The sequence below is a fragment of the Lonchura striata genome, chromosome 12 (genome assembly GCF_046129695.1).
Source record: "Lonchura striata isolate bLonStr1 chromosome 12, bLonStr1.mat, whole genome shotgun sequence".
NCBI classification, from domain to species: Eukaryota; Metazoa; Chordata; class Aves; order Passeriformes; family Estrildidae; genus Lonchura; species Lonchura striata.
In genome coordinates, this window is record NC_134614.1 from 14440075 (window position 1) to 14455601 (window position 15527).

A 15527-nucleotide genomic window follows, 5' to 3' on the forward strand; every position below is an offset into this window, starting at 1 on the left:
ATACATCAGTCCACTGCACTATGTTTAGCCACAGGTCACCTTACCAAAAGATCACTTTACTCCTATTCCTCCTGCTTAGTCCTTATCTCAAGTACAACCTCCCCAGCTGACAGCTCCTCACCTCTCCTAACACTGCTCCTTCATCACTGGTTCTGACAAAGGGACTACAAACCTTTTAAAAACTCCTAAAGTTCTGGCAAGCATCAGGAACCAGATTATGATCATTTTGTGAAAGCTGTACCACCGCACACACATCAGAAACCAAATTTGAGGTTTGAAGATTTGAAGACAATGAGAGGTTTGAAGTCAATGAGACTTAGACATATGTATAACCATGCAAAGCTGTGCTTTGCCATGTAGAGTTGCCGAAGTTGGTTCAATTTACCAGTTGTGGCATCAAAACACTTAAATATATGTTTATCTTCAGGTGGATTAAGTTAGGCTTAAGGCAGGGCCACATTTTTCTCATGAATCCACAAAGCCCAGCCAGGCCAGTAATTCCACATAAAACAAACATCAAAATCTCTTTTGGAAATTTCTACTTTTTTGGGACAAAACTCTGGAAATGTCAATCATTTCAAGCTGAACTAACTCTGCTTTCACAGCAAACATGGCCCTATTCTTTTCAGCAAAATATTGCAACTTTTACATAAACTTACATTTCCTTAGGTATTAACTAGAAAAACCCACACAATTCACACTCAAAACCCACATTTAAAACAGACAAGCGAGAAAGGAAAAGAGTGAGAGAATACATATTTCATGGAAAATATTACAGACTAAAATAAAACCTAGATCTTAGATTTCTGCCCTGCTGTGCTCCAGCAGTAGGCATTTTGCATTACTCCACTTCAGCTTTAAGTATTACCTCTTGCAGAAAAATAGCAACTTCTGCCTCAAAGGTCTTGCAGGGTGAATTGCCCAACTTTACAGCAATATCAGAACTCCAGGTGAGATGGGAAAGAGACTGAGATGCTGGTTAAAAAAAAGCAGCTGGTTTAATGGATGAAGTGGATAGGGTGAGAACAGAAGGGAATTGCAGATCCTCTTGGTGCAGGCTTGCTAATTAAAGCTTAAAACCACTGTCCTCAGCACTCTGGTCATCAAGCTACACCTCAGGAGGTAACAACAACCCGGATTTCACAGAATTTAATTTGCCTCATCGCTCGGTCCTCTTGTCAGAGTTAAAAGGATTCTCAGGGAAAAATAATCAGGAGTCTGGAGAGCCCTGGCTCGTCAGCTGGCACTTTTTGGTGGCTGTTCTTCAGGGAGAGACTTTAATGCCTCAGTGCCTGTTAATCTCAGAATGATTCTTGCTAGGAGAAGATCTGGACCTACTGCACCATTGCTCCCATGGAGACTCAGAAGTGACTTTAACACCAGCCATGATGCTGGCTTCTTCTTCCAGTGGAGGCCAAAGCAAGCAGAAGCACAGTGCAAGAGATGTCCCAGCTTGCAGGTCACAAGGGCATGCTGTTCAGACCCCTGTTGTTACAAATGGAAGCAATGGCTTTTGCAGAACAGGGTGTCTTCTCCTCAGGCCTGAGGCAATGCTTCCCAGCACAGCTCCTTCACATCCCTCTTTCAGGCGTGGGATTTACAGAAGAGCCAACTGAGGTGCCTTGGCACCAAGACCTCCATCAAACTGGGCCTTCCTTTAACAATCTAATCCTGTGACTACTGGTCTCATTGCTTGCTCCTTCCATCCAGGGATCACACAAATGCAAATTAAATCCCACTGTATCCTTGTGATGTGTTATTATCCCCATTTTACAAGAAAGGGAACTGCAGAACAGGCAATCGAGTCCTTTGTCTTGGGTCACACAGGGAGTCACCATCACAGTCTGAAGCAGACTTTGAAGCCCTTCCTTCTCCATACTAACCACTAAAGTTGGAATTCCTTCAAAACCTGCTTGCTCTACTTTATTAGCCACCATTTTACTGCACCTGTAGAGCTGTTCCACATCAGTCAGGAGCCACAGAAGGCGTTCGGTCCCAGCGTGGCTGCCAAGCAAGGCTTGAGGGCTCCAGTGAAGAGAGACAGCTGAGACCTCTCACACCTCCCAAGAACTTTCTGAGATGAGAAAAACTGAAGATAACTTCAGAACAGATCCCTGTTACACAGCACCTGAAAAGTTACATCCAGGTGAATCAAATTTCAAGTGTCTTGATTACAGAGCTGGTTATAAAGGAGATTAATGAATAATAATTTCAAGGAGGGATTTAAAATTTCCATTTTCATTTTATTGTCAAAGTAAATATATTTTTATGAAGAACAAAAGAAAATATACAGAATTGTAACTTATGTACACTGGCTTTATAGGTATTTTTTTCCAATTTACACAAATTTGATACGTTATTAAAAGATATTTTATATAGATATGCATCTATGTACAGTTTTATTTACATACATTCATAGGATGTGATATAAACCAGTCAATAGATGATAGTTCATTTATATTAATTTCTAGAGGACAAAAGGAATGCATTCACTTTAGCCAGACCTGCTGTTCTCACACAGCGTGGGCTCCTGCTCTGCCTAGCTCTAGGATCACACTTTCCTACTTCCCACTTTGCCAACAGAAAAGACAAACAGATGCCGTCTGCGAACGGAAAGGAAATGCAACATCCATTATAAAATCATTCCTAATTACTGAATCCTATTTTATTCTAAAGCTTCTTAAAATTGCCAGAGTTCAAAAGGAAAAACAAAACAAGAAGAAACACAAAATCTCGTGCCTGCTACCATCTGATTATTTGCTTGAATTCCCTTCTTAGCCAGCTATCACACGAATTTGTTTCTTTTGGCCACTGTTCTCACCCATTCGCCCACCCCAGCTGCGTGGAGCTCTGACATGGCTGTTGGGAGGGAGAGGATGGGAACTGAGGGGCACCCCAGACCTCTGTCCCACCAGGTCATGGTTGCTTCCACCCTCCCTGGGCACAGGCACATCCTACAGACCCTGCAGCACACAGAGACTGAGCTCCAGCCAGCCAGGCTGACCCTCCGTGGGTGTGGGGATGCCCACCAGGCACCCCCAGGGCTGGGGCTCTGCTTTCTCCCTCCCAGGCCACACCACAGCGCAGGAGCAGAGACAGAACAGAGCTCAGAGATTCTCACAAACACCTTTGTGCTGCTCTGCAGGCAGACTACAGTTCTGCTGAAGGCAGTGGATGCTGCAAACCAGCCTCAAAGGAAAGCAGTGTCCTTTGGAACCTGGGCATCCCTTCACCCCTTGGCAGCACAGGACAGAAGCACACATTCCAGACGCTTCACTCCAAGCCATTCCATCCAGCCTGAGCTTCTGGGTTTGCTTGGGATGTGTCTTTGCTTAAATATATATATATATATGTATGTATGTATGAATATGTATACATAAATATTTATATATAGCCCTAGCCAAGGGAAAGGTAAATGTGAGCTGGGAAAATCAGAGATGCATGGGGGCACATTCCAGTGCCCTCCAAGCCTTGGCTCCCCCTATCCCCAACTCCCACTGCTCCTCCTCCTATGGCCAGCCCCTACAAATCCTTGGCTCAGGCGACCCAAAAACAAAGGAGTTGTTTTCATTTCAAAAGGAATTTGCTGTTTCAAACTGGACAAATAGAGCAGCTTAATAAAAACTCACAATGAGTGGCCTGTACATGAGCAAAGCCCTCAGGAATGCCAGGGCTATAATTAACTAGCAGCAAGCAACTTTTACATTTTCCTGTGCAGCAGAAAACAGCTAAAAATAAAACACTGTAATTTCCAAAAGAAGCAGCAGCAAAGGAGAGACAGATAGAAGGAAAGGAAAATAATATCCTTAAAAGAAAAAAAAAAAAAAAAAAAAAAAAAGGAAGAAGCGCCCCGCTCCCCTGACCCAAAAAGAGCTTCATTCTCAAATCATCTTTGAAGGACATGGGGCACTCAAACATGGTGGTATCAAGTAACAGCATTGACTGTTCTGTGGAGACAAATAAATTATCACTAGGAGCACGGTGGGCGCAGCGCTGCCGTGGGAGCCGTGGGGCGGGAGGCAGGCCGGGCCTCAGTTGACGGCGCGCACGGAGCGGCTGCTGCGAGGGAAGCGGTGCACCTTGACGTGCTTGGACAAGTGGTCACTCCGAGCAAACTTCTTCTCACACACCGGACACTGGTAGGGCTTCACCCCCGAGTGGGAGCGCCTGTGCCGGGACAGCTCATCTGACCTGGAGAACCTGCAAGAGAGGAGAAGCCTTTTCAGACACGTGGGGGTTTATAATGCTAAGTCGCTGCTCACAACTTAAAAAAAGTCCCCTCAGGTCACTGGGGAGGTGAAAGGGATGCACAGCAGGTCACAGCAGTGAGGGAAACAACTCCCAGCCCTGGGTTCAGGGCAATGCACAGAGGCAATGTGTGTGCCAGCCTCGTCCTGCACCCCGTGACATGGGGACAGCTTGCCAAAAACAGCCCTGCTCTCATCCCCCTGCAGTCCCCTCCAAAGCCACCCCCACCATCTCTCTCCTGCAAATCCAAGCACAGGCTCCTCAAGCAGAGACAACAACCACTGTCCTGCAGGCGAGGTCTGCTCCAAGCTCCCACGGACACAAGCACAACAGGCACCCCTAACTCTGCACCCAGTTTGAGAGGGATTCCAGATAAATCCAGCTACCTAGAAACAACATTACTTATCAGATCCAGATGAAAAATTGGCTTCCGTGTGTGCTCCTTCAGGCTAAATAAAGAGTCATTAATAGTACCTGAGATGCTCAGCATCGCAACAGCTGAAATTCAGGTGGGCCCCAATGGCCATTTGCATAGTTATTTGCATAGTTAGCATGCGTAAATTAAATCAAGAATGAGCCTTTAATTATCAAAACTGCATTCCATAGTCTTTTGAATTTTAGATATTTTCCACTTTCCATCTCCACAGAAAAATCCCCAGATAGCCACCATGAATCCCACAGGCTTTATTGAACCCAAATGAGCTAATCTTTTGGCCTTAAGAACAGGGCTGGCTCTATTTCCACTTTGGACATGACTAGGAGACAGAGGGTTAATTAATAATGTCACACTAAAACAGCCCTGTCCAGATGGGTACAAAAAATTTGCTGCCTGACAAAGGGCAATTAATTGTTTTGTTGCCAGAACAGTAACAAAGAGCAGCACAGAAAGAGGGCTTGCAAGAAATGGTATCAGCTGTTTATTTACAATAAATAAGTGAAGTCATGGGCACTAGCTGAACAAATCAGGGAAAGAACATGTAGAAAAATGTGCCCTTCTGGAGCAAAATATCACATCACCAACAGAGCGAATACGCTATTTTTATGAAAGGGAGAAAACAGGACTGCTGGGCTCCTATGAATAAATCCCTCATGCAAGAAAAGTAAGTTTCCACATAAAGGTTTTAATTAGCTCTGATCTCCTGCCAACAGTTGAGGACCAGGGCATAGGCACTGGGAAAGCTGGTAATGGTTTCCTCAGTTGCTGAAGCTCTTCAGTCTGGTCACGCTCCCCAGAGAGCACTCAGCCCCTGGAAAGCTGATCCAGGCACTCACCACAGGTAAGATATGGTCTGGACATCTCTCCCAGGGGCATTTCTAGGGGAGATTCTTACACCTATTCACCAGCTTTTCTTCCTTTCCTTGCTCTGGTATCCTCATGGCAAAAGAGTCAAATTCTCCATGATGAACAGGCAGCTGTTATGGAGCTGTCCACCTGCTCCTTGTCTGGGATGACTCTTCTTCACAAAGGCCATGACAGAAGTTTCTCTTCATGCCTTGTACTTGCATGTTTGCTTTCTCTAACACCCCTGGTCCTTTCAGCCGTAGCTTCCCAAAAACACAGTCTGGTCCCAGGAGCAGCAGGGTCAGGGATTTCTCCCAGGTCCTTAGCAGTGAGATGATTCCAGTGCCAGATCTCTGCAGGGGTGCTCTTGCAGGGCTATGGGTGAGTGGGCCTGGAGAGTGTAGGATGCTGCCTGCTCCGACTGCCTCAACAGGACTAAGTGCTGGACAAGGGACAGAGCTATACCACATCCAGGGAAAAGAGGAAAAGCACTTTTGCAAAGAGCCTTCCTCTTATATACAGACCTCAAAGAAGTAAAACCAGATGTGGCCAGGTTGCCTTGTCCTATGTCCTTGGCCATTAAGGTCACCAGCTGCAACAGAAGTGCAGTAGCACTTGGCTAATCCTGCAGAAGAGCTTCACAAGTGCATTTCGAGGGGAATTGCATGGATGGTGGGGGAGAAAGAAGCACATGTCAGGAATGAGCTTGGATGAGTTCATCCGATAAAAATACACTGTGCCTCATAACGATGTCCTTAGCTGAAGAGGCAGGAATGTTGCAATACTGTTCCCCAGCAGTGACGGAAAGATCAACTTACAGAGCCCACAGAAATAAACCTCAAGCTGTCTGTGTGTTTACAAAAAAACAACGCAAAGGTTAGGACAAGGAAGCTGGGAGGATCTGGCCGTCTGGCTCTGCAGTGAAATATCTGCAGTACACTCGGGCACTGAGATCAGCCCAGAGAAAGTGAAAACAATCCAGTGTGGAATGCAAAATTCAAAAGGGAAAAGAAAAAAAAAAAAAAAAAGGAAGCCCCAAGGAATACCTCATTGCAATTTCCAGAAGGATTCCTCCTTCAAAAGAAAAGTGGAGGAATCTGGGAAATCCCAGAGCAACTAAAAGAGCCTTCATCATTCTATCTGGCAGGACCCTAAGGGACTGTAACTACATCTCCCTTGAAGAAAAATCCTGGCGCTCCCTGATGTGTAGGACGTGTCCTGTGTCTCCCAGCCATATGGGGACACTCTTATGTGGCTCATGGGGCAAGAAAGGTCAATAGCCTGGTACTCCTGGTCCCTGCCATGGCCCCCAGCCATTGATGCCAACTCAGGCTATACCTCTCCTCCACAGTGGAGGAAGCCTCTAGACAGATTCCTCTAGACAGATTCCTCCTGCCCATCCCCAGAACTTTCCTGCAAGAAACCAGCACAGCTCCTGTGCATCTGTCATCCCCTCGCACAGCAGCAGCAAGAAAAGCCAATGTAAGATGCCTGCCCTGTTCCCTGTGTGGTGCTGCCCATGGCCACTCAGGCCCAGGCACGCTCCTGGCCACACGTGCTACCAGCTTTAAACCCTCCCTGCCAAACCAGGCAGAGCTCCTGGCCCATGCTGTCACCTGTGGGGCCTCCAGCCAGAAGATGCAGTGGGGCATTTAAAGGTGATTGCCTCATGCCCCAGCCTTGCAGCAGCTTTGCACAGTGCCAGGGAGGGGAAGCAGGAGTTTCTCCTGCTCTGTGCTGTCACACAGCTGCAGGGCCCAGCCCACGCTGCAGCTCAGCTCTTTGGCCTGAGCACTGCCAGCCAGAGGCTGGGGTGCCAAAGGTAGAAGGTGGCACGACACAGATCGGTGCCCTGACCCATCCGGGGACCACAACGGGTCACTGGCCACTGCCAGATGAGCACCACTCTGCAGACTGCCAAAAACAGCCCTTGCCCTTTGCCAAGGAAGGGCATAAGCAAGCAGGAGGTGCTAGGGGTCTGCAGGCATCCTAGGGGTTAGCAAAAGGGTTTGCTGGGTGCACACTCCAACCCTGGTGAATTTAAAACATCAGGCACAGAGAGCTGAGGAACCTTTAACCTTCCCACTGAGCTCAGGCACTTTGTGCTAGGCAACACTTTGTTTTGGTTTTGAAATTACTATCTCCAGTGAGATCAGCTCTTAAGTGTCTTCAGTGAAAAAATAAATACACAAGCACAGGAACGCAGGGAAGAAAGGGGAAAGCAGAGTCCAGCAGTGTTTTAGTGCTTAAATTCATTTGAGATTATGTACACCTGGGAGCAAACAGAGTGGCCAGATGCAGTGGACTTAAGTCATGTGAGACTTAAGTCACAGCTCTCACTGAACTTCTGAAAAGGTAAACATGGTTTATTGATGAAAGAGGACTGAGTAATTCAGTGCTCAGTTGGGTCTGGCCTTTGATGTGGAGCAGCACGCAGGGGATGTGCAGCAACCTCAGGCTGGTGCTAAGGATTGCTGTGAGCACAGGAGGCAGCTCCCCAAACACAGCCTCTCCTGCCAGCTATAAACTTCTCTTGTAGCAGAGCCCTTCCCAAGTTTGGGAGTTTTGGGCATTGAGATTGCAGCCCAGGCTGTGAAATTCAACAAGACAAACAGCAAAAGGGTTTGAAAAGCCCTTTGCAGCAGCTGTTTGTGGACAAGACACATGTTCTTCATTATGAAGGTGATTAATTTTTCCTTCCTGTTGGGCTCATCTTTAAAACATTGTGGTGGCTGAAAGTTCAGGGTGCTCCAGGTTGTGGGACCTGCACTTCTTTTGGCCCAGCAGCCAATGAAGCAAATCATTCGCCAGTGTTTCAAGAAGAGAGGCACCTATTGTAAATGTAGCCATCCTTTATCACTTAGTGTTTTTCCTAAATGTTACCCTTGGTTTTATACCTTGGGGAACACCAGCTTTGTGATAAGACAGAACTGGAGAAGGTCATCTACAGGCAATGCTTCAGGCTCCTGATCTTGAGCCACAAAAGTCACTGGGAGCATTGGTACAAATCTCAGCGTGGATTAGACAAACCCTCACGTGCCACATTTGCATTTGTCACAAAAAGGAGAGCTGTGCTCACATCCCAGCACAAGGAAAGCCAGCACAACACCCACAGGCACATCTGCTGTCTGTGCACACCTACTCTGGCAACCAAATGAAAAGCAGTAAGTGCCTGTCCTGCAGGTTGGGAGCAACCAGCCCACACTTTCTGGGACCAATCTGAAAAATGCTTTGGTGAGAGAATACCCTGAGCAGCAGAAACTGAGCCCATGAGAGGTGCTGCCAGGAAAAAGGAAACAAATCACCACCAGTTTGTAGAGCCACCATAATCTGATCTCCTCAGCCCATCTGAGAAGCAAACTTCAGACTGGTCCAGCTGGAGAAGAGAGGGTTCATCTCCATTGTAACCTTTTCCCTCAAACCAACCCAGCCATTTCTAACTGCTGCATGTCTCACATACTTGCATTTTTACACAACATTCTCCTGTTACTTTTTACCTCATGTGTTACCCATGATCACAACCCATTTTCTCATTAGATATTGCTCACTGAGGCCCTGCAGCATATTATTTGCAAGAAATTCAATTTAATTTAACACAAGGCAGTTAAGATTATATTTTCTCCCATCATCATTTGTGGTGCTGTACATTAGCACTTGCCAGCAGGCAAGCTAGTAATACAGCTAACTGGAAAGAGTGAGGAAGACACCTGTCAAAGCTTCCTTAAAATAAAAAGCTGATATTTAAAAAAAAAAGACTAAAATTTTCAATTCATATTAAAAATAAAATAAAATATTTTTTATATCCCTCTGCCAAACATTTTCTCAATCAAACCTGCAATCTCTCATTCAAGCAATGCTTAACTCCACCTCAGCCTTCTGGTTATGTTGTTACATCTGACAGCTTTTTTGCAACTTTGAGTGGCACCCACGCATTTTTCTGAATCAAGGCAGAGAATAAAACCCAGAGTATGCCAGAGTGTCACTGCCAGCATTTTAAGAAGGAGTGGGATGGAGTGCATTTTCTATGAAAGTGCACAGAACACTGCTTTTAAACATACTTGCTTATCACAGCCCTTCACTGACCACGTTTAGTCCCACACAGGGCTGTGCACAGCAATTCTACCCTAAACCATCCAGTTCACTCAGCCTCAGCTGGTGCCAGCCACGGGTCTGCTGGGACTGGTGTGCAGCAACCACACCAATGCAAACAACAGCTCTTACCTGTGGTAACAAGCTTAATCTGACCCTCTAGAATGAAATACAAATTATGATGGACTACTTTTATTTTTTTTAAGACACTAAAACTGCTGGTGCCAGCAGGTGATGCTGTGCTGTTTAGTTTGTCAGAGCCCCTGGGTTACCTAGCAGGAAGATAAAAGCTCTTCATTGTCAAACCAACCAAACAAGTTCTGGCAATAGAAACAATTTATAAATCAGAGTACAAACCTACTTGCTCAGCAAGTTAGGTCAAGTGAGCAAAAAGAAGAAGGGGGACTGGACAGAGCTGCATCCCAATACTGACCTCCATCCACAACCCGGCCACGTGCATGCAAAGGGCTTTTCTCCTGTGTGCCTCCTCAGGTGGGCTTTCAAATGGCTGCTTTTCGTGTACATCTTGGTGCAACCAGGAAAAGAACATTTATGCATTTTAATGAGTTCAGCTGCAGGGTTCTTTTGAAATTTCTGACCCATGATGATTCCCGTCTGCCCCTGGATCATGCCTCCTGGCCCAATTGGCTTGGCGGCGATGGGGACGGGAGCAATGCGGACAAATTTAGAGGACAAGTTCAAATTGGACGACTGAACTATCTGAGGCACAAGGGCAAATGTCTGTCCTTGGATGTTGACTAGGAGCTGTGCAATTTTAATGTTCTCCTGTGCTGGTCCTTGGGAAGTGGGGCTCGTGTTGGACTCCTGTTTGATCTGCACAGGCTGAATTTGGAGCATAACCGGTATTCCATTCTCCAGGGTCATTCCTCCATTTGAAGCTTGGCCACCTTCTGCTGAGCTAATCAACTGCTCATTTTTATTCTCTTTTAAACTAGTACTGGGTAACATATGGTCTTTTTGCTGCAGCGAAGCAACAGAAACCTGGCTGCAAGCTCTCAAGTCCTTGGTCTCGCTTTTAGGTCTTTCTTTGAGCTCCAAGTCCATGTTCTCCTCCAAAAATTCCTCAATTTCCTCAAGTGTGGGCTGAAATGGTCCTGAGTCTTCCATATCCACGGCAAATTCAGGCAACCTAAAGTACTCCTCTTTCACTACTGGCTGAAGTCTCCTTTTGTCCCACCATGATGCAGTGGTGTTCCCCAAAGATGCCTGGGACAATAAATAGTCTAAGATACTGTCCTGACTTTCTGCACTGGATGTGCTTCCATAGCTGGAGCTGAGGACCTGGGAGTCAGGGCTGGAACAAGAACAAAAGCTGGACGAGTCACTGTCATCCTCTGACAGGGGAGAGGGCAGCATTTGGTAGGACCTCACACCAGCTGTCATGTCCCCAAAGTATCCAAGAGGAGATCTTGTGGATGAAAAGGATTCATCAGTAGGCAGCAAGTGATCCACCATTCCTGGATGATCTCTTAAGGATATCCCAACAGCATATACCAGGCAGCTAAAGTTCAGGTGAGAGCCTAAGTGCAGGAAAAACAAAACAGCAACAGTCAGAAGTCGGTTTAATAATTTATCTCCATGAACTGAAACTCGTAAAGCCCTGTAGCCCACAGGAAAGTCCAGAGCATCCAGCCTCCCTGGGTACACAGGCTGCTACAAGCTTTGAGATGTCTGCACCACCCCCCCGAGGACTGTCAGGGCTGAAGCATTTTGCAGGATTGCACCACATATTTGCAAAAGAATGCTGTTAGAAATCATTTCCCAATCATGTGTGCTCCAGATTTACAGCTCCCTCACAGAATATTACCGGCAAGAGAAAATAAATAACAAGCTTTCACCTAGCAGTGAAATCCAGAGCCAAAGAAGGGAATGGGAAGAAAAAATAAAGTGTTGAAATTTTTACCACCAAAAAGAAACAAATAAAAAAAGTTTATTGCTGGTGGCCATAAAATGCAAATCTTTTCCCTATCTTGTAGCTTTCCACCAACCTTATTTTTAACTTCCTCAGTTCTACAAATATAGGCTGTTCAGCATAATGAAAGGATCAATCTGGCAGGAGCCAAAAATATTTACTGCGCTTCAGCATTTACTAGGTGGATTTTCCCTTCCAGATGTAATGAATCAGTGCGCCAACGTCATCATCACCTGCACTGTCCTTAATAAGGCTGGCACTGCACTGAGCTAATTACCATGCCCTGCCAGGCAGCCGGTGCTGCTTTCACCCCTGCGCCCCACGCCCCTCTGTCCCCGGGGCAGCGGCTGCGGTGAGCTGAGCCCCGAGCCAGCCGCTGCACCGGGCGGGCTGCGCGGCCCCGGCACCCCGACCTGCTCCCGGTGCCCGTGCTGGGGCAGCATCCCGCAAATCCCGGCTCCCCCGAGCCCGAGTCCCGCTACACACCCGCAGCAGCGAACCCTGTCCTGCGCTTTACCGCCCGAGACAAGCAAACTTCCTAGAAAGGCGCCTGCGGAGGGGATGGCAGGAGCGACATCTGCGTATTGTTTTTATTCCCCACCTCCCCGAGGGAAACAACAAAAAATTGCTTACGGACGGAGATTATGCCCCTTAGAGAGCAAACGCAGAGCGCTCGGGATGGAGCGAGCACTGGCCCTCAGTCATTTGCTCAAGGTGACTGATTGAAAACAGAGCTGTACATGTGCATAATAAAACAACTCTTTCTGTGGAAGGTATGTGGACTGCAGAGATAGCAGTCATTCGATCAGCCTATGAGGTTGTGTGTGTGTGTGAATTAGGAGGCATGTGACCCAGCGTGAAGGAAATGCCAGTCAATCTTGTTACACGCTGTCATTTTCCACAGGCTCTGCCGCTGCGCTTTGGACGCTTTGCCATGAATAGTCAATAGCTCCCAGTTTTGTGCAGGCGAGAGGATGGTTGTTACTGCTGTTGCAGAGCATCTTTGTTGCCTCATCTCCAAAATTTACCCTGCCTTTCCTCCTCTGGAGAAAAATCTGGTGTCTGTATGCTCAGTGCTGCAGTGAACAGAGTGAGGTATTTTACCCAACACCCTTAAATAACTCTGTCCCATTGGCAACATCTATTACTATTTCCCAGGAAGGGAGGGCAGAAGCCATATTTCTTAAAGATATGGCTTCCTCCTTCATAGACACATGGAGGAAACAGGGACAGGTTGAAATAAAGATTAAAAGTACGATTGCACATTTTTCTGGTCTATGTATCCTGTCAGTCAGCTGTGTCTCTGAACCAATAATGAAATACCTACATGTGCTGAACACGAGGAAGTTCAAACAGAGGTTAGTGGCTCTGTTTTGTGACCTTAGCCTATAATCATGTCTTATAGTAAAAGTGAAGAGTCAGAAGAACTGAACTATTTCTAACACACTTTTTTTTTTTTTGATCTCTGTATTGATGGAAAGTTCCCCCAGCAGAAGTCCCATAGCTGAGCTATTGCAGTTTTGAAACAGAAAGCACCATCTGCTTCTGACAAATTAGTATTGGCATCTGGTAAGAATTCACCCAAGCTGATTGTTTCTATCTTGCACCAAAAACTGGTGACTGCCTTGAGAAGCACAGGGCAGAAAGGAAGACTTGCCCTCAGATGGTTTCTGATCCTCCCTCCAATGTCTGTATTATTCCAGCCTAAGCCTCTAAAGAATGGAGTTGTGAGGAAATTTGAACTGCAACATGTGCTTTTCTAAGAAAAGCTGGCATGCTCTGTGTGCACCAAAAGCAGTTGGTGAACTTCTCTTAAAAAAAGTATTAAAATGTTTGAGGTTTCTTTAAATGCTTCTAAGAGCTGGGAAGCACATATCAAAATATCCATTTGAATAAGGACTTAAATGAGGGGGAATAAAAACAATAGCAATTGCTGCGGGCCGGTTACCTCAGCAGAAAAAAGCCAGCAGGCTTGTTTCCCCTCTCTTTTAACAAGGAACAATGTCACTCGATGTAACCAGAGGCTTTTTAAGAGAGGACTGTCAGAGCCAAATAGATCCAGGCACATTACAGGCCAGTTCTGCTTTCTGTGCACTCTCAAAGCTTGCAGAATAGCCAAGAAGATTTTGGAGAATGCCTGGAATGCAGGATCGGGCCCTAGCTATATTTTTTTCCTAAAGGCCAGGCTAACAACCAAAAGAACTTTTATCCTTACTTTGCCCGAAGACACAGCCAAAAACAGAAGAATAGAAAACAAAACCAAAAAAAGCCGGGGCTGTGAAGGCTAGGAAAACTAATGATGCTGTTTCCATAACACACTTTTCATCTCTAGGAACGCTGAAAACACATTAGAAATGTAAGCACCTATAGTGAGACCGCAGTGCCTGAGCCACTGGAAACAGCCACTTCTGGAGTGAAACACAGCAGCTGTTCAGCAGCACCACCGTCTCCAACTTTTTTTAAGAGTTCCCTGGGTTGTTATGTTGTCCTTTCTGCCAAAAACATGTTGTTCTGTTTAAAACCTGACCATCTAATCGCCAGCTAAAAAAAAAAAAAAATTACAAAAAGCAAACCAGAGAAGACATATTTTGACTCAGAGCAACATTAAAATGTGAAGTCTTGGGAACTTGCTGAAACACGGGGGTGAATTTCCCAGCCTGTCATTTCTGGACAGTCAGCCCAGAACAACTGATCATACAGCGTACATGAGACGCTGACAGTCATTTCCTACATTTACTGCCACAGCTTTTTCTAGTTTAAGACTAATCTCTTCAGGGTTTTCTCTTGTTTTAAATCTGTTCAGGCTGACTTCTGCTCCACAGACAGAGCCATAAACAAGTCAATGAAGGAGGCCCAGAGCTTCTAAGAAATTAAGTGAAATGCAAAGGAGGAGAAAAAAAAAAATAAAATAATAAAAAGAAGCCGTGAGCCAGGAGTAAACCCATTTGCTCTCGTCTCTTCCGCAAGGTGGCTGTGCTGCTCCCAGGACACAGTGGGGTAATTCAGGTTTGTTTTTTCCAAACACGTTGCTCCTGGGAAGCTGCAGAAACATTCCCAGAGCTTTCTTTCCTGAAAACTAACCCGCTCCAGCCCCAAACTTTGGCTTCCACAAGAAGAAGCACTTCAGCTGCGGCAGGCACAGGCAGTGGTCCCGCCGGAGCGCACCCCGGCAGTGAAGGGAGCCCCGAAATAACGCGTGGCACCAGCCGCTGGGCAGGGAGAGGGGGGCCGGGACACACACACGGAATTCCCACTCCAGCACGAGCACAGCCAGGCTTCCATGGCTGCAAAACATGTTTGTTTGGGCTTGATTTAATCGTGGTTTGTTTGTTTGTTCCGTTTGTAGAGGGTTTTTTTGAGATTATTATTTATGTATTGATTTTTCCTTCCATCCCTTTTCAGGAGGCTTTGGGGGCCCGAGCTCCCTCTCTGTTCCAGCCCCAGCGTGGTCGCGATGATCGGGAATAAACCCCCCCTTCTCGCCGCCTGTCACTCCACGGCACGGCACCGCTCCAGCCCGAAGAGCCCCCAGCCCTGGCCGCTGGGGAATTCCATGGAATTCCATCTGCCGGCTCGGCCGTGCGGGCAGCCGGGGCAGAGCCCCGCGGAGGCACCGCCGGCGGGACGCGGCCCCGCGCCCCATCCCGCCCTTACCTGAACTCCTGTGCGAGCCGGGGGGGCAGCAAAGGCTACCAACGACCAGAAGAACGCAACAACAACAACAACGAAAACGGGCGAGGAAAAAAAACCCAAACAACACAACCAAGCCACAAAAATTAAAAAAAAAAAAAAAAAAAAAAAAAAAAAAAAAAACTATAGAAATAAAAATTTAAAAAAATCAAAGGAGATTTTAAAAAGCCACGCTCGCACAATAAAACCGCGGGACTAACAGCAAGCGAAGCCGGAGCAGCAGCCGCGGAGGCAGGAGCGGAGCGCGGAGCGGCGGGAGGCGGGCGCAGCTCCCCCGGGAGGCGG

The 15527-nt window shown here is 46.7% G+C and overlaps 1 protein-coding gene across 3 annotated transcripts; it reads right to left on the reverse strand.

The window, feature by feature from the left end:
• Positions 1 to 2222: 2222 nt before the first annotated feature.
• KLF15 (KLF transcription factor 15) lies at positions 2223 to 15315 on the reverse strand. Of its 3 annotated transcripts, none has more exons than XM_021531887.2 (3): positions 15207 to 15315; positions 10053 to 11160; positions 2223 to 4200 (listed from the first exon to the last, which is right to left on the reverse strand). In XM_021531887.2, exons 2-3 carry the CDS (start codon positions 11093 to 11095, stop codon positions 4032 to 4034), a joined length of 1212 nt encoding a protein of 403 aa, XP_021387562.1. In that variant the 5' UTR covers positions 11096 to 11160; positions 15207 to 15315; the 3' UTR covers positions 2223 to 4031. The 3 variants fall into 3 exon arrangements, with proteins under 3 accessions (XP_021387562.1, XP_021387570.1, XP_077642254.1); XM_021531895.3 differs by lacking the exon at positions 15207 to 15315 and adding an exon at positions 12186 to 12500; XM_077786128.1 differs by lacking the exon at positions 15207 to 15315 and adding an exon at positions 11629 to 11928.
• Between the last annotated feature and the right edge of the window lie 212 nt (positions 15316 to 15527).

Bases quoted from the DNA above. Each gene is read 5' to 3' on its own strand.
- KLF15 (XM_021531887.2), bottom strand. From the start codon at position 11,095: ATGGTGGATCACTTGCTGCCTACTGATGAATCCTTTTCATCCACAAGA. The intron at 4,201-10,052 runs GTCAGTATTGGG...CCTCTCTTGCAG, and splicing joins TGGCCGGGTTGTGGATGGAG to GTTCTCCAGGTCAGATGAGC.